Source organism: Malus domestica, chromosome 16 (assembly GCF_042453785.1).
Source record: "Malus domestica chromosome 16, GDT2T_hap1".
In the NCBI taxonomy this organism is placed as follows: domain Eukaryota; kingdom Viridiplantae; phylum Streptophyta; class Magnoliopsida; order Rosales; family Rosaceae; genus Malus; species Malus domestica.
This window is the reverse complement of record NC_091676.1, coordinates 11,195,156-11,213,804: the sequence shown is the minus strand read 5'-3', so window position 1 is coordinate 11,213,804 and position 18,649 is coordinate 11,195,156. Positions and strand designations below refer to the sequence as shown.

The 18,649-nt window shown below is 39.9% G+C and overlaps 2 protein-coding genes across 2 annotated transcripts; one reads left to right on the top strand and one right to left on the bottom strand.

The window, feature by feature from the left end:
• Positions 1–12,483: 12,483 nt before the first annotated feature.
• On the bottom strand, positions 12,484–13,003 carry LOC108169739 (uncharacterized). The gene has a single exon (XM_017323614.3). It carries the CDS (start codon positions 12,910–12,912, stop codon positions 12,643–12,645), a length of 270 nt encoding a protein of 89 aa, XP_017179103.1. The 5' UTR covers positions 12,913–13,003; the 3' UTR covers positions 12,484–12,642.
• Positions 13,004–15,883: 2,880 nt separating this feature from the next.
• On the top strand, positions 15,884–18,487 carry LOC103403515 (acidic leucine-rich nuclear phosphoprotein 32-related protein). The gene is made up of 2 exons (XM_008342357.4): positions 15,884–16,847; positions 17,760–18,487. Exons 1-2 carry the CDS (start codon positions 16,467–16,469, stop codon positions 17,991–17,993), a joined length of 615 nt encoding a protein of 204 aa, XP_008340579.3. The 5' UTR covers positions 15,884–16,466; the 3' UTR covers positions 17,994–18,487.
• The last annotated feature ends 162 nt before the right edge of the window (positions 18,488–18,649 follow it).

The window sequence follows — 18,649 nt, the reverse complement described above, 5'->3', positions numbered from 1 at the left end:
CTTTAAGTGTCTCTCCGGGTCTTCATCTCTTTTGAAATATGTGAAATGTGACATGCTGAACTCTCGTTGAGGCTCTTTCTGCTCAATCTCGTCCGTGAAGGGTGATCTGCTTATGTTGGTCATGTTCTGTCGTAGTGCCTCGTCGGTGACCTCGTTGCATTGGAAATCGTGCAATCGCTTGGTTAAGAGTCTCTCTACTTCTTCCTGAATTTGCCTTTGTTGGGGTAGCAGAGCTCTCGGCTGCCCCCAACCATGACTTGCTGGTCTAGGCTGCTCGTCCATGTGTTTGGCTCGTCTATACCGCGGATGCAATGCATGTGGTGCGTTCCTAGCAGGCGAGCGAGTTCTACGCAGGCTATTGGTTGAACTTGAGTTGGATTGAGTGACTGCTTCTCTCTGTCTGTCGTGCTGCCTACTCCGATGTGAGGTGGATGATGCTCCTTGCGGGCTTAGCCGTGAATGAACACTTTACCCTGAAGGTTGCTCATGTTGACTATCGGAGTGTGACCCCAACCATGAATGAATGCTCATCCGTGGGCCTAGTCGAGAGTTCACACTCCTCCGCACGCTAAGACGGAAGTATACGCTATCTCGGGGGCCCAATCGGGAATGTATACTGCCCGAATGCTCGGCTCGTGGCTGGTCGAGTGGCTGCTTGTCGGGACGTTGCTGGAAAGGTTCGTCTGCCCTTGTCCTACTTCGGGATATCTCGTTCGGCGCACGTTGGATCCTGATGCGTTGCAAAAGTTGATTCACCAAGGTTGTCTGTTGTGCAAGGGCGTTCGTCAACTCTATGACTTGTCGAGACAAGTGTTGTTCGCCATTTGGATTGGAAGAGCTTGGAAGGAATACACCTCCTTGGGCAGTGGAAGGGTGGTAGACTCCGGGCGAGAGATTTGAGTTGGGAAATGTCAAATCCGCAAAAAAATGTGGTGAGAATGCCCCCGGCTTGATGGTAGGTCCGGATAGTTGAGATAATCTTGGGCCAACTTGGGCTGCTTGGAAATCCACAGGAACAGACTGGGCTGCGGGAGCAGGCTGGGCCATGAGAGCAGGCTGGGCCATGAGAGCAGGCTGGGCTTCGAGAGTGGGCTGCTTGGCGGGAGCAGGCTGGGCCACGAGAACAGGTTGGGCCGCGAGAGTGGGCTGCTCGGCGGGAGCAGGCTGCTCAGAGTGTGATGCACATAGGTACGAGGCTTGGGCTTGGCTTGGCAACACGTTGAGTTCGCGTTGGGCTTGGAGTGACATGGCTTGGGTCGTGGCCTTGGTGCCGTGAGCCTTGGATGGTACGGCTCGGGCCGTGGTGAAGGCACCATGGACCTCGCCACGGGTGGCTACCGAGGTAGCTACCGTGGTGGTTCCCGTGGTGGAAACTCGTGGTGGTGGTGCCGCTCCACTTATTGTCACATTTAGCCTCACGGATCTCCATAATCCCATTTCTTGAATATTAGAATTTTCACTTGTGGAATTTTCTAAATTTCTAGCCATTATATTTTTCTTATACGTTTTATCAAAGAACCTTTGCAAGTAAAAAATTCTAATAATAAGAACGTTTGAAAAATATTCAAATGGACTAGAAAAAAAAGAAAAAACCTTTTTGTGCGAGAGTCTTCTACGAGTATGGATTTCAACTCTCAATGAAAGCACCAATTTGTGGATGCAAATTTTCTCCTCCTCGATCTTGGACAATTTTGCACCTACAAAATAACTAGCACCTTAGGTTAAGGCCAAAAGCCTCACGCACCCACGATGAATGGGGGGGCTTTGGCCGAAGAACCTCCGATGCCAAAGTTAGAATTTTAGAGAGAAATAGTGTTTAGAGTATTTGGGATTTTTTGTAAGAGAATTGGAATGAATATTTGGTGAAAATAGGAGCCTATTTATAGGACTAGGTTGGTTCACTTTAGAGAGGAATGTGGCCGGCCACTTAGTAGGGTTTTTAGGTTTTGTTTTGGTTTAATTAGGCAATTAATTGGCTAATTAAACATAAAAGGAAATGTTTTGGTGGTTATGGAATTTATTGGCTAATAAAAAGGAAGAAATGGTGAAAAAAGGTAGAAAAAATTGATCGATTAGGTTTTGAAATGGGGATAGCCGGCCCTCTAGTGACTTTTAGGTTTGAATGGGTGTTTCAATTTGATAATTAAGGGATTGATTAGGTAATTAATCCCTTAATTAGTCAATTTTTAGGAAATTTGAAAGAAATATATTATTTAGCTAATTGATTAGCTAAATAATGGAATATAAAACATATTAAATAAATTAGGTTTTGGGAATTACCTTATAGAAAGGATTTGATGAAATATGCCTTAAATTGTTACCTATTTTGGGCACTTCTGTCTTGGTTGAAAGTGTGTTGCCCGTTGCTTGCGCGTAGGAACCTCGTTGTACTGCAAGGGTATTTTTGTCATTTTTATCCAAAAACCCATGTGTCGCCTTGTGAATATTTTTTGCTCCACACTAATATAGACACATAGGATTGGTGTGCGTATGAGTATGAATGGCACCAATGTTAGTTTCAAATCTAGCCATTGAAAAGAGGGAGAATGAGATATTTTGAATTTTAGAAATAACTATAAAATATAAAAATGTTGTACTATTCATATACACACCAATGCAATATTGGTGGTGTTTGTAACAATAGAGACTTCTACATAGTGGTACCGCTACTTGATATTACCAATTCACTTATATTATAACACGTAAATTTGTGTGTCATCTAATTTCTGCAGGTAAATCTTTGTTACCATAACAATGCAATGCATATATAGCATGCTTCAAAAGCTGCTGCTTTCGGAAAAACACTTTGGTGCCTATCTACAAGAATAAGGGCGACGTACAAAATTGCAGGCGACGTACAAAATTGCATGAACTATAGGGGTATTAAGCTAATGAGTCATACAATGAAGCTCTGTGAGAGAGTCATTGAGCATAGATTGAGGCAAGAGACACGGGTCTCGGACAACCAATTCGGGTTCATGCCAGGGCGCTCAACCATGGAGGCAATCTATCTCTTACGAAGATTGATGGAAAGATATAGAGATGGGAAAAAGGATTTACACATGGTCTTTATAGATTTGGAAAAAGCGTATGATAGGGTCCCAAGAGACATTCTTTGGAGGATTTTAGAGAAGAAAGGAGTACGAGTAGCATATATCCAAGCTATAAAGGATATGTATGAAGGAGCAAAGACTGCCGTAAGAACTCATGAAGGACAAACCGAAAGTTTTCCCATAACTGTAAGATTACATCAAGGCTCATCCTTAAGTCCTTACCTTTTTGCGTTGGTAATGGATGAGTTAACAGGACATATTCAAGATGATATTCCTTGGTGCATGCTTTTCGCAGACGATATAGTGTTGATAGATGAAACTCAGGAAGGGGTAAATGCAAAGCTTAACCTTTGGAGAGAAGTGTTGGAATCTAAAGGTCTTCGCCTAAGCCGATCAAAGACAGAATATATGGAGTGCAAGTTCAGTGCAAATGGAGGCCAAAACGAGTTAGGGGTGAGGATCGGAGATCAAGAAATACCAAAGAGCGATCGTTTTCGTTACCTAGGATCTATCTTGCAAAAGAACGGAGAATTAGATGGAGATCTCAACCATAGAATACAAGCTGGATGGATGAAGTGGAAGAGTGCATCCGGCGTATTGTGTGACCGCCGTATGCCACTGAAGCTCAAGGGAAAATTTTATAGGACGGCAATAAGGCCGGCGATGCTGTATGGCACAGAATGTTGGGCGGTGAAGCATCAACACGTACACAAAATGGGTGTAGCGGAGATGAGGATGCTTCGTTGGATGTGTGGGCACACAAGAAAGAATAAGATTAGGAATAAGGATATCCGGGGTAAAGTAGGAGTAGCCGAAATGGAAGGAAAGATGAGAGAAAATCGGTTACGGTGGTTTGGACATGTGCAAAGAAGGCCTACTGACGCTCCGATTAGAAGATGCGACTATGGGACAGAGGTTCAGGGCCGAAGGGGTAGAGGAAGACCTAGGAAAACTTTGGAAGAGACTATAAGAAAAGACTTAGAGTACTTGGATCTAACGGAGGACATGACACAGGACCGAGCACAATGGCGTTCAAAGATTCATATAGCCGATCCCACTCAGTGACTTGGATTTTCCAAGTCTCCAACCGAGAAGTTTTCCTCACTCGGGAAATTAAGGGAATACTACCTCAACCTACATGCTCCACTCACAAAGCTTCAACATACAAGCTTCAACAAAAGAAAATTCAGAGAACTTAGCGAAGAAGGCTTTGGTGTATTCAACACAATATGTTGAAATGAAGGAAAGCTATTTATTGATATCCCCGATAAGTCACAAATATGTACATATACATGAATCAAAATAAACAAACAAGAGGGAGCCTTCACAAAGGTTGCTTAGGAGAAGTCTCAGTAGTCGGTAGAGCCCCAGAAAGAGCATGCACTGGAGGGGGATCATTTAGAGCCTCAGTACTGGACAGAACCCTAGAAGGAGGAGGCAGCAGAGGTTGATCATTTGGAGCTTCATTACGCGGTACAGCCCCAGAAGACGAAGGCAATAAATGTCTTTGGAACAAACCCACAAATCTCTGATGATCAAGTAAAACCTGACCATCAGATTCCTTCATCTGGTTAAGCTTCCTCTTCATGTTTGTAGCATACTCATGTGCGAGCCGGTGCAACTGTTTATTCTCATGCTTGAGCCCTCTAATCTCCTGTTTGAGACTCATCACTTCAGTCGCCAATGATTCAACTTGGCGGGTTCGAGCAAATAGGCGTTGGGCCATGTTAGACACAGAACCTGCACACTGAACACTGAGAGCCAGAGAATCCTTAACAGCCAACTCATCAGACCGTTTGGAAAGTAGTCTGTTATCTTTGGGAGTGAGAAGGTTCCTGGCCACTACCGCAGCGGTCATATCATTCTTCATCACGGAATCCCCAACAGTAAGAGGACTAGTAGGGGAGACGAAGGATGGGCGCCATATGTTGTCTGGAGAAGGCGTGGCTGCCTCTTCAACAAGGTTCAAGTCAAAACGACGGTCGGAGGGGCCAAACATTTTCAAAGGTGTTGAAGAGAGAAGAGGTCGGACAAATCAAGATCTTAGAAGTGCAAGAATGGAGCTTCTACTGGTGGAGATTCAAGTGTGCTTTGGAACTTAATGCCAGCCTCTATAAAAATCTGCACTCGACGGAGCTTCAGAAATCGAAGAGGCGTTTGCTTTCTCAAAAGCAGGGCTGCTCAGAGACCACGAGACGTTTGCTTTCTCAAAAGATGGGCTGCTCAAAGACCACGAAGGCCGATCTCAGAAATCGAAGAGGCGCTTGCTTTCTCAAAAGCTGGGCTGCTCAGAGACCACGAGGGCCGATCTCAGAAATCGAAGAGGCACCTACTTTTCCAGCCTTGTCAGCACCTGTCAGCTTTGCGGAAATTATGGGCATTATGTCGAAGATTTCTGATGAAGTAGAAAGCACATGAATCTTACTGTTCAATCACCCACTTCCCACACGCAACATTAGCTCATGGGTACCACAGATAACTTTGCCAAAGTTCTCTGACAAAGTTGAGACACGTGAAGCTTGCAGCTCCCACTACACCGCTCTGACCAAGAAGGGTAAAAGAATAGCAAAGAAACAGCACTAACAAAGTTTAGACACATAAATTTTGAAGGTCTAGCTACCATATTATTACCCACAAGGGTAAAGGAACAGTACCACTGCTGGATAATTGGAAAGTCCCTGTGTGTCAACCTCTGTGCTTCGTGGCAAGATAGACTAGCAAACATGCCCAACCTTTTCTCACATTCGAGAAAACACTCCCAACAAGACTGCTTGCTCCAAAATCGAAGAGCCACCGCCCTCCGAATCTCGAGAGCCAGACTCCCAACATGATTACTTTCTCAAAAATCGAAGAGACACCGCTCTCCGAATCTCGAGAGCCAGACCCCTAGCAGGATGGCTTTCTCAAAAATCGAAAAGGCATCGTTCTCCGAATCTCGAGAGCCAGATCTCCGACATGATTGCTTGTTCGAAAACCGAAGAGGCACCACTTTCCCAACTTCAAGAGCCGGATCTCCTTGGATAAAGCTTGTCTGTAATCTTTACACGCAACATCAGCTTTCCAGATACCACAGACCACTTTTTCAAAGTGCTCTGACAAAGTTAAAACATGTGAAGTTGGCAGCTCCCACTACCGTGTTATGACCAAGCAGGGTAAGGGAATAGCATTACTACTTGTTGTTAGGGAGACTCCTATATATGTTGACCTCCATCCCCAACAGACAAGCAGACCTGCAAAAATGCTCAACCCTTCCTCATATCTGAGAGGGCACTCCCAAAAAAGCCTTTCGAAATATTCAGATTTCTTTCCCCCCGATAATACCTCTGCAAACAAGCTATACTAGAGCAAGAATATCTCATATCATCAGGGTTAAAAGCAAGAGTATCCCATATCATGTTTTTTCCCTGTCTTTTCCTTTGGCCTTGTTCTTACCTACAAGACAAGGAGAAAGAGAGCAATCAGTCAGCACTTGGAATCAAGCTTCCAGTCAGGAACTGACTGCCTGGAACCCCTTACTTGATTACTTACCTGGCATTGCTCTCGAGTACTCATCTTCAACATCTTATGCTTCCAAGGAAGATACCGCATCTGCCTGAGGAACATATAGGGCAAGTGAGAAGGATACAAGGAAGCATGTGGAGACAAGCGTAACAGCACACGTGCTGATACATCCACTACTCTGTCAAAAGCAAAAGTATCCCATATCAGCAGGGTCGAACGTACTATAGATTTGATGGACTTGTTTTGACCCTCAAATTCTTCAGTCGGTCTTATACTCTGGAGGAAACCAGAAAACCCTCCAGCCCAGTTCAAGAATAAGCCTGTGGAAAGTTACTTCTTCAAAAGCAAAAGTATCCCATATCATCTCTTCTCATTTTTCTTCTCTTTATCCTTCATGCTGCCTGCAAGATAGGGAGAATGTGAACAATCAGCCGGAACTCGAAATCAAAGTTCTGATCTGGGACTGATTGCTTGGAGCTCTGATTGCTTACCTTGTCTGTCACCTCTTTCAGCAGATCCCCTAGCTCGGCGACTTGGAGGACTCCTACTACATGGTTTGTATCGCGCTTGACCAAGCCTGAAACTACAAGTAAGCTTCAAGTGAAATTGATACATTACCTTGTGCATCTCCACCAGTTAAAGATACCACCCCTGGATGGAGGAAGAGTACTTCCAGAGAAGATGCCACATCTACCTACGAGACAGATAAGGCAAGTCAAGACGATACCACACTCCAGAACTTAGAAGTTTCGTGATTACGAGATCATTCTCCCACAATATTTCCTAATGTCATTTGTACTAAATCATTCACTTGTACTCACTAAAAGAGAGCTTGAACCTATGTACTTGTGTAAACCCTTCACAATTAATGAGAACTCCTCTATTTCATGGACGTAGCCAATATGGGTGAACCACGTACATCTGGTGTTTGCTTTCCTATCTCTATCCATTTATATACTTATCCACACTAATGACCGGAGCAATCTAGCGACGATCACAAAAAGCGACCGTTTTCGCTACCTAGGATCTATCTTGCAAGAGAACGGAGAATTAGATGGAGATCTCAACCATAGAATACAAGCTGGATGGATGAAGTGTAAGAGTGCATCCGGCGTGTTGTGTGATCGTCGTAGGTCACTGAAGCTCAAGGGAAAATTTTATAGGACGGCAATAAGACCAGCGATGTTGTATGGCACAAAATGTTGGGCAGTGAAGCATCAACACGTACAAAAAATGGGTGTAGCGGAGATAAGGATGCTTCGTGGGATGCTTCGTGGGATGTGTGGGCACACGAGAAAGGAGAAGATTGTGAATGAGGATATCCGAGGTAAAGTAGGAGTAGCCGAAGTTGAAGGAAAGATGAGAGAAAATCGGTTACGGTGGTTTGGACATGTGCAAAGAAGGCCTACTGACGCTCCGGTTCGAAGATGTGACTACGGAACAGAGGTTCGGGGCCGAAGGGGTAGAGGAAGACCTAGGAAAACTTTGGAAGAGACCCTAAGAAAAGACTTAGAGTACTTTAATCTAACAGAGGACATGACACAAAACCGAGCGCAATGGCGTTCTAGGATTCATATAGCCGACCCCACTTAGTGGGAAAAGGCTTTGTTGTTGTTGTTGTTGTTGTTGTTGTTCAATTCCTTCAACATTGTAACAAAAGAAATCATAATTTGAACCTCACATCAACAGCATTGCTTTGATTGGGAAAGAAAATGCTGAAATTAATGCGTGACAAGAATTATTATCGGCTTAATACTGCGGCAACATTTCTTATCAAACTTATAAAGTCAACTGCCCTGCAATTTCTGAACCTACAGTCCCGGTATCATGAATAGCTTTGGTGTAACCTGACAGAGGATTATCGGACCCTGCAAATTGTTCGTCGCATAAATCAGCCTCATGGACGGTGTCCAGTATGCGGTCTTGAGCAGCGAGATAATCACCGTTGGTTAAAACCGAAGAGGCCTGTTGAATATCTTCTATAACATTTTGGTAGTTTTCATTGCAAGAGTTAAGTTTGTCTGTTGGCGCTCCTGGGGCCTGAAGTAGCTCCTCAATTTTTTTCTGGCCTTGGTTTGCCTTAGTCTGGGATATATCAGTCACGATGAAGACTAAGGCCGTGGCATCTTTTGCTTCGAGACTTCGACTGTCTGATCGAAGAAGACCCTCGCAAGCTGCGGGGTCCTTGGTTTTCTGGCATGTTTGGGTGATGAGATTCTCATCCATTGGGAAGAAAACCCTGCAGTGGAGCAACATTGGAAGAAGGGCAACTTGAATGAGAAGTATGATCAGTGTTTGAGATGTGAAACTCGTCATCTTTGCGAGCAGGAAAAAGGGTTTGTGAGAATTCGGGCAGATGCTTTTGCTCGAGATCAATGAGTTCTACACATAAAATGCAAAGGCGTGAGTCCCTTTATATACAGGGAGTGCGAGATATCTTGGCTATTTTGTTTTGTATAGATACAATGCAAATATTGGCAGAAAACAGAAAAATAGCAGGCTCCCAAATCTTGCTGATTTTGGCTACCATATATTATATATATGAACCATGCCTTCTTTGGTGTACTTTTTTTGGTCTGGGAAATTATTTGGTGAGCTATAATTCCTATTTCTTTAAATGGTTGAAAACAGAAGTACTCAAATTGTCATTGAATATAGGATAAAAACTTACGTTTTTCAACATATTCTACTTGAGAGAAATTTACTTTTTTCGACATAGCAGTGCCTTTGGTTTGGGATATTGTGACATCCCGTTAAGTGTTAATTAACGTGCTTATTTTTATTGGTGACACATTATTCAGTTTGCATATTTAGTCTATAAATTGGATTTGGATGCCATCAGGATCCAAATTGTGAGGATCCTAAGGATCCTCACATCTTAGTCATTCATCGTGCATTATGTAGTCTGAAAAAAATCAAATGATTTATATTTAAAATTAAACACAAATAGTACCTGACAAAAACTGATCGCACGATGTACGATAAACGGCTAGGATGTGAGGATCCCTAGAATTCCCACAAAGTGGATCTGGAGAGGATCATCTTCCCTACAAATTTACTTACCTAGCATTACTCTATTTATAAGGATAATGCTAGGGAGACCAAAATTTTAAACCAAATTTGCAAATTAAATTATGTGTCACCAATAGAAAATAGGGAACTTTAACGAAAAACTGGTGGTACTGTTCATTTTAACGAAAAACCACATTTTAACACTAAAAAATCAATCATGGTACTATTCACTTTACCCTTTATTTTGTTCTTATCTTTAAAACTCAAAATTTTCAAGCCATTTTTATTATTTTTCCTTAGAAAATAAGCACGTTAATCAATACTTAAGTAATAATCCAATCATTAACATCGACATCATTTGGTTTACAAAATTTGGTTCAATAATTTTTTTTCTTCCTAACATTACCATTTTATAATGTGATTACAAAAATTAACATTAAATTGTGAACTTACATAAAGTCCATAAAATGTTCTACTTTGAACGAATCTCCTATGCATTTCTTAAAGAAAAATACTCTATTCTCCTCTCAATTTATGCCATGTGGAATCAACTTACACTTACATCTATGTATTTAATGTGTAGAGAATTTTATTCTTCTCTTTCCAATACGTCCCTGATTAATGTTTCAAATTTTAACCAAGCAATTATACTTCCCTTTATATTAAAATTTATTTTCTAAACAATTTTATTTGTTTTGGATTGTTTTAAAAAGATTGTTTTTTTTTAAGCTATGAGTTGTGGCATCCTTCTCCCTTATTTTTTTGTAAAAGTTTATTTTTGATGCTTTTTTCTTTTAGTTTTGTCATCTCCTGCCAGGTATACATTGACCGATCTACTTGAACTAAATGATTTGAACCCACCATCTTTATCTTAATCATTATTTTGTGGGTTTGATCATATTTTTTATTTTATTTTATTGTCAATTTATAGATTTCGATAATTTGTTGATATTTCTATAGAATATTTCATGTATTTGGATCACCGAGATTTCATATATGATAAAAATTTAATACCTTTCAATGCATGCATGTAGTTGCAATATTGGTGATGTTGGTGAACACAGAAATATTGCAAGACAACGTCAGTTCATGTGAAGGGACAGGTTGCAACCTTGGTGCTCAAAAGGAGAGGAGATGCAATGATGGTTTGGGCCGTTGCAATGAGCAGTGCGATGAAGATTGCTGTGTGAAAAATTGTTTAGGTTATCATACTCTAATGGGGTTGGATATTGTGACGAGAGCCTTGGCCGCGCAAATGCACTGTGTCAGTGCAGTTATCCTTGTTAAGATTTACAACGATCATAAGAATATCTTTCAACTATTCAACCGTTTATTTTTATCGATTGTTCGTTTAAAAAACAAATTGAATAATTGTTGTGTTTATTTTTGTACCATGATTAAGAAGGGAATGACTAAACAAACTCCACTCCACTCCACCCTCTTATCTCCTTCCAACGCCCCTCACTTTCAAGGCCTCTACAATTGCTTTCCACGGCGCAAAACTGACCACAAACAACAGAGAAGCAAACTTCAAGTTTCAAAAGCCCCCTAAGCCATTTCCCTAAGCCCAAATCAATCAATGGTGGATCAAGAGAATCTTAAAAAGACCCATTTCAAAACAAGGATATCGCCAGACTAAGAGCTCGTTGTCGATGAAATTCAAGCGTACCCTAAGTCATACAAAATAACATGATATTGCTACGCAAGTCAATGAAGTTGGAGACTTCAGCCACGGGTTAGGTAATTTTGAGTTGTTATAGAGAATATCTTGTCCATTTCCTCTACTTTGTGTGTTTGGCATGACCATCGCTCGAGGAGGTGGTCGTAGAACTGCTTAGCAATCTACGCCTTGAAAAATGGTGAAAGAAGATGTCACGAAGCTTGGATCCAAGTCTAATCTTACTTCTTGACCGTGTTTTCTAGGACGCTAATTTACAAGCACATCTCACAAAAATATAAAACTTTATATATATTTTTCTCACTTGATCTCAAGTTGATTTTCTCTAATGCAAAAGTTCTTTACAGTCATGTAGCCCTACCAAAAATTCTCTCGAGGCACGACCATCTATAGCTAAAGCAATCAAAAGGGACCATAGTAGGCTGCTAAAGCATTAACAGGGAAAAGCATTCTTCTTCCCCTGTTTTTTTTTTGAACTTTTTAACTTTTTGTGGTGTTAAATGAGATATTTATCACCATAAGAATGTGAGATATTTTTTTTTTTGGGTAGCAGCTTGGTAAAGAGGTTTGCATTACAACTTTAAAGAAAACACACCATCTTAGATCAATAGAAGGCAATGCAACATACAGAAATAGGCATCAAAATTTCTATAATACCAAACATAATTATTAAGAATATGAAACAGGTATAGTGCGTGAAGAAATTGAGTTTCCACCATAAAATCAATTGGCAATAGGGGTAGTCCAACTCTTTATAAGCACAAGCAAGGCAGGGAAATGATTCACCCTCAACACGTCCCCTCACATGCTGCCAATTTTCAAGCATATCATGTGGACAACACAAATCGGATAACGTGGAGCATATGTGACCATTGGGCTTGACACATGGGATAACCTACTCTGATATAATGAAAAAAATTGAAGTTTCAACATAAAACCAACGCCTTATAAGCATGCAAGATGCAAAGCCCCTTCTTTCTTTGATGTGAGATTCACTCGCAACAGTATGTGATACGGTACGTATGCATATAATACAAGTACCAAACCTAACTTATCATATTCCTAACACATTATCTCACCCTCCCTAATCGCTTGAGCTAACCCTAACAAGTTTACAGGAAGTTTATATTAGCAATGAATTAAGAATTTACACACACAAAATTGAAGGACAAAGAAATGTAAAATCAATTCCAAACAAATGCACTCCTAACACAAATCAAATTCCAGAATCAACTCATCTCAATCAAATATCGCAAAATTGTATTGATTAATCAACTTAATTTCGCCAACGAACCCAACATCTCTCTGCAAATTCCGACAAATTTTACTAACACATTCACAACCTAAATATCTGCATATATATAAATAAGAACTAATCAAGAAATTAACATGGATTAATCAAAGGGTACAACCACAGAAGAGAAAGAAGAAGCAAAGCATACAAGCCAAGGCCAAAGACTCCACCACAGTTATCAACGTCCACAGCACATCATCGAGTATTGAGAAGCCGAACCCCCCGAAGCTCTGCAAGTTCAAACTCCACCCAGAAGTGAAGTACGACAGGTTGAATATTTCGGTCCACGACCGCCGGAATATTCCTACTGACGGCATAGAGAACTCGAAATCCAGACAGCTGAAAGCTGCCGAGTACCACCTTGCTGCGCACATGATGGATTAACAGATGATCTCTCTCAAATACTTCTTTGTTCTGGCAGAGGGCTTTCTAGCATGTTCATAACAAAGTTGGAATATTAAGTAGGATATGTCTTATATTATATGCTTATTAGGTAATATTATTATTGACACGTGTTCCAGCTACGATTTATTTGGGTGGTGTCAAGAATTTGATGTGGGGACGACTGTCAGGTTACATATATATCAATTTTAACATACAGTGACATAGATTCTACTCCGTTTATATCATGGAGGTAGATTGTCTACACTCCTATTTGGATGCCTTTTCTATCTTCTACTATTTTGTGCAATCACGGTTAAGTTATATTAATATTTTATATTATTATAATAAGATAAAAAATAATAATAATATAACATATTGACGTGGCTTAACCGTAACCGCACAAATAAGATGAGATGGGAAGGGCACCCAAACAGAAGATGTTCTCGCAATGCAACAATGGTGGAGTCATAATTTTTGTATAGAAAGGGCACAAATGTCTTAGTCTGTAACGTTTTCTCGATCTTACAAAAATTATTTTGTCGTGTTTGAGCAACCGACCGACGTCGTTTAGGTATGGTACAGTTTCGTTCTCATTATCCTTTTCCTTAAACCTAACCCCAAGCCATTATGATTTCTTCTTCTCTCCCCCGTTGATTCTAGCCTAAAGTCATCTTCAAAACTCACAAGAAACGGATTGTCTAAATTCTATAGGAGCCACCAAATTTTTCTAAGGAAAACTAATGAAAATGGCTTGAAAACTTTGAGTTTTAATGATAAGGACAAAATAAAGGGTAAAGTGAATAGTACCATAATTGACTTTTTAGTGTAAAAATGTGGTTTTTCGTTAAAGTGAACAGTACCGGGTGCTTTTCGTTAAAGTTCCCATTTTTCTATGTGAAAAAAGAAGAAGTCAGGATTGGCATGGGACCATCCGAGTCCCATGGCTCCGCCCATGCAATGCAACATGCAACTTTGCTAGATGGACATGAGTTTAATTACAAAAGAGAGAATCCAAAGAGGATCCGGATTCATCTCGGAGGTTTTCTACTATGGTAGCTAAGGCTTTGAACACCATACCCTGTCATTCTCAATCTTTTATTTTATTTTATACTTAATATTTTGAATTTTCTTTTTCTTGCAGAGGAATTTGGAATTCTCACCTAATCGGGTTTGAATGGCAGAAGACATTGCAAATTCCTTCACGAATATAACTTCTCCTAAATAAATCACTCTCATTAAGTTTTAGAATTTGCTGGCTAAAAATCTTTTAATATAACCAAAACCGCTTATAACGATGATATTTTTCAAAGAAGCATTTCCGAACCAGAAATCTTCACTATTAATTATTGTCATGTTAGTCTTCTCGTCATCGTGTACGATGTTGCTATGAAGAAAGCAACAATTAAAATTTTGGCCATGTTCCACAAAAAAGCCAGATTTTGCCCACTAATTAGTTTTGCCATGATTTTGCAAGTTAGATAAGGACACCGACATGTGGCTCGTAGGGACTTTTTTGTGTAGTAAGCTGTAAACCAAAAGAAAGTTTACCAATAAACCAAAATGTCAATAGAGCATGAAGACCTTTGATTGAAATACCCAAAAAGTAACTAACAATTAAAAACCAAACCATAAACATATGACTATTCATGAACAACCAAATAAAGACGAAATGTCACTGATATATAACTTTAGTAATTTGTCTATTATTTCATAAGAGAATTGTAATTCAACTAGTTCAAAATATTTTAATGATAGAATGTTTAGAGAGAGGGGAGGCTACCCTATTCTAAGGTCAAGACGCACTATAAGTTTTTATGAGGACTTACAAATGGGGACTTATCTCATTTCTTGGTTTTTACAGATCGCTTACGAAGCGAGATTGCCAATAGCTATACTCAAACTTCGGCCTAATAAGGAGAACGATCCTTAACTTAACAAACCCTAGTTGGCATTGATTCAAAATATCCACCACATCTAAAGATTCATGCTTTCTTTCATATTAATGCTTAAAATATTATTTTTATCGTCTATTTATATCATTTTTCTAATATAGATGAAATCTACATACATTGATGAATCATATCTAATAGATAATAAGTGTACGACTCCATAAATATATATATATATATATTTTTTTGGTTGCAGCGCTTAGATTATTACAAGTGGTGCAAATGCAACCAAATAAAATATTGCCAGCTTAATACCACTAAACTCATGTGTTTAGTGTGAACATGTCATGGTTATTTTTGACTAATGCTCGTGAGACATATTGTATCTTTTTTTTTTTTTTTTTGGTAAAAGGACATATTGTATCTTTTGCTCCCTTGAAAGCAAGTTGTCGTAAACAAAATTCTTACCTTAAACTGTCTACGGATCTTCGATGGGTGAAAGTACACATGAGAAAATGCTCTAGTGCGCAACATATAATGCATGCCTTTTCTGCCATTTTTATTGGATTTTTACAAAGTATATCCGCACTTTAAAAAAAGGGTGTGATATCCACACACCCTATTTTACTTCTCACACACCATTCTAATTTTCGACCGTCGGATCGGATGACTTGAAGAAGATCAACGGACAGAAATTAACAAGGGGTGTGCGAGAAGTAATTTGGGATGTGTGGATAGCACACTCCTTTAAAAAAAAGTGACATGATGTTTGTTCAAAACGATATTATTTACACTAAAAAAGTAAGAGAGAGCTAAATCTTACAATAACTAACAATAATATGGTTCAAATTCAATTTTAACCAATAATAAGGTTCGAAATTGCTTTTAATGAAAACCAAAGCTAAGATCTCTCACTTACAAATAAAGAGAAATACCATTATAATGTAGTACTAAGTGACGATATTTATTCTAGTTTGCCTATAAAAACCTCAAAAAAAAAACCCAAAAAAATATAAATAAAAAGGGAAATAATTATCCACACATTTTCATCTTCTACGCACTTCTCCTGATATCAACTTTAAATTATTTATTTATTTATTCAATCTCAATTTTTTTTACCAAAGTATTCAATCTCATATCTAAAAAAAAAAAACTTGAGCAAAAGTTAAAACAAACAAAGACAACGCGAGGAGGAGGTGGGGGCTCCACAGCATATGACCCACTGAAAACGATGGGCCAGAAAATAATCGAAATAGACCAAGAGCCTAGCCCAATAACATGGGCCCAGAATCTGGAGAACCCAAAGAGAAACCCTAACCCTAGTGACCTCAGACTACCCCATTCCTTGCACGTGACAAAGCATCTGATTACAAAAGTGAACATGAAGCGCCGCAGCACGTTACCCTGTTAGCGCAGAAATACAAATTGGCTCACCAGGACCGTCCGATTTCCCCCCACGTCACCTATCCGCGTCAACCCGCGTTTCAGCGGCTCAGATCGCTGGTTGCAGAGCTACTGCTTGAGCGAACCAAGCAGCTCCTCTCTCGTTCCTCTCTCCCTCTATCTCACTCCCTCTTCCAAATCGAATCCCAATTCGTTTTCTCGAGAATACAAAGAGCATATTTTCTCTGGAAATTTGTGTGAGCTTTGAGAAGATGAAGGCTATGGAGGAAGTTGTGGAGGAAAACGAAGTTAAGCCTTTGACTGCCGAGCAATTGGAGCTGTACGAGTCGCAGTCCGAATCTGAGTCCGAGTCCGACGACAGCGTAGGCGATGAGGAGGAGGACGCTGACGAGGATGAGGACGACGACGACGACGCGGATGACGACGAAGAGGACGACGATGACGACGAAGAGGACGACGACGACGATGTTCAGGAGGTCGTACAGTCGTCTGGTGGCGCTCCGGTTCACGCGGTGGACGACGAAGACGACGATGACGAGGACGAGGACGACGAAGGCGGTGACGACGACGACGATGGCGAGGGAGATGACGACGACGACGACGACGACGACGACGAGGAGCCTGAGGAAGAGGTATAAACACAAGCTTTACATTTTTCGATTTTTTTTCTTTTTTATTTATTCATTTATGGTTTCGATTCAACAGATCTGGTATTTTTATATGTTTTTGTTGTGTTTATATGAAGAAATAATTTTTGATATTATTAATATGATTTTTCTAGCGGTCTGGCCTTGAAATTCAAGTTGGATTTAAATTTTCTTTTGATTTTTTCCTATATATATATATTTTAATTTTAATTAGATTTCCAATATTTTTCTGCGATCTGTTAGTCTGTGTATTTGCAGTGAAGCATGGCTATATAGTTTATTAATTTGTATTATATTTGAGATTTCTAAATATTTATTTCCTCCAGTGAGAAGATTTCTCTTTTAGCCAAATTTAGAGAAAAGTCCTCCATCATATTTTCTTGCAGCTTTTATTTCTCTGCCTCTGCTAGGCTTGTCATAAAACTTTTTAAAATTATTCTTAAAGCCTTTTATTAATTTTGTTCTTCTTTTTTGGTACAGATTAATTTGGTTTCTTTGTTGCTTGTTGATGTGATCCTTTATTTTCAGTAGATCGAAGAGCTTTTCCTTTTTACCCTTGTGTAAATTTGGCTTTTTTATATGTTTTTGTTGTCGCTGTGGCTAGTGTTGCTTTTAAATCGAAAAGATTTTCGGCCTAAAGCCGTTTGAGATTACCGTTCTTCGTTCACAAATTATGTCTACTTTCGTAGTTACCCGTTGTCGGAATTTGACAGCGACAAGCCTAACGGATCTGTCAGGCTACCAGCTATGTTTATGCCGACTGTCGTAGTTGCTCGTTTATTGTAATTGTTTGAATGGCAGCTTCTGTTATCGGTTCATTTGTCCGTTGTGTATGTTTCTGTTTTGTTATGGTATGTGCTGGTTCAACTGCTGCTGACATGTTTTGAAAATCTGCAGGATGAGCTAGGAACTGAGTACCTCGTCCGCCCAGTAGGTCGCGCTGAGGATGAGGAAGATGCAAGCGATTTTGAGCCCGAAGAGAATGGAGTTGACGAAGATGAAGAGGAGGGCGATGATGCTGGTGGGAAGGTGGAGGCTCCCCCAAAGAGAAAGAGATCGGACAAAGATGACTCAGATGACGACGACGATGGTGATGGAGGAGAGGACGATGAGAGACCCTCCAAACGATAGGGGTTAGAGGACGGACCATTAACAAAATGGGTCAGTCTCTCTCTCTCACCCTCGCTTAAACTCATCGTCACGCATGTAGAAAGAAGGATAGGATGAATTCGGAATTCTGTGGTGCTGTTTATGTTGGTGTAGTAGTATGATGGTGGAGTAAATTTCGTAGGTTTACAAGAAGCTTTTCATATGTGGTTAATGCTCAGTCAATTTGAAAGAGGTTGGTGTTAGAGAAGTTAATGTAAGTTTAAGTTTAAGAAACTTGATTAAGCTTGATAGTGTTCTCAGTATTCTCTTGTGTTTTTTATCTGGTAGGTTTGGTTGCAGGTTTATTAGGTAGGACCCTTTTGAACTCTTGAACTTTTGGTTGGTTGAGACTTGGAACTTGAAAGGTTGGTAGATCTGAATGTCTAATCCGATGATGGTTGATTCTATTTCTATATGTAATGGTGGACCGTCATTTTTAGTTTGTGAATGAATAAACCATCATCAATTTATATGAATTTTTGCACAAATGACATTGTAAATTGTAATGATGATTGATGAGATTGAGAGTTGAAACGGGGAGGTATAGGTTTGGAAGTTTTTTTAAAATTGTTTTTAGTGAAAATATTTTCGGCACGAATTTTTTGTAAAAATGCAAGTCAATTTAAAAAAAAAATTCA

Excerpts from the sequence above, each read along its gene's own strand:
- LOC108169739 (XM_017323614.3), bottom strand. The coding sequence starts at position 12,912 with ATGTGCGCAGCAAGGTGGTACTCGGCAGCTTTCAGCTGTCTGGATTTC.
- LOC103403515 (XM_008342357.4), top strand. The coding sequence starts at position 16,467 with ATGAAGGCTATGGAGGAAGTTGTGGAGGAAAACGAAGTTAAGCCTTTG. Across the intron at positions 16,848-17,759 it reads ACGAGGAGCCTGAGGAAGAG|GATGAGCTAGGAACTGAGTA; the intron begins GTATAAACACAA and ends GAAAATCTGCAG.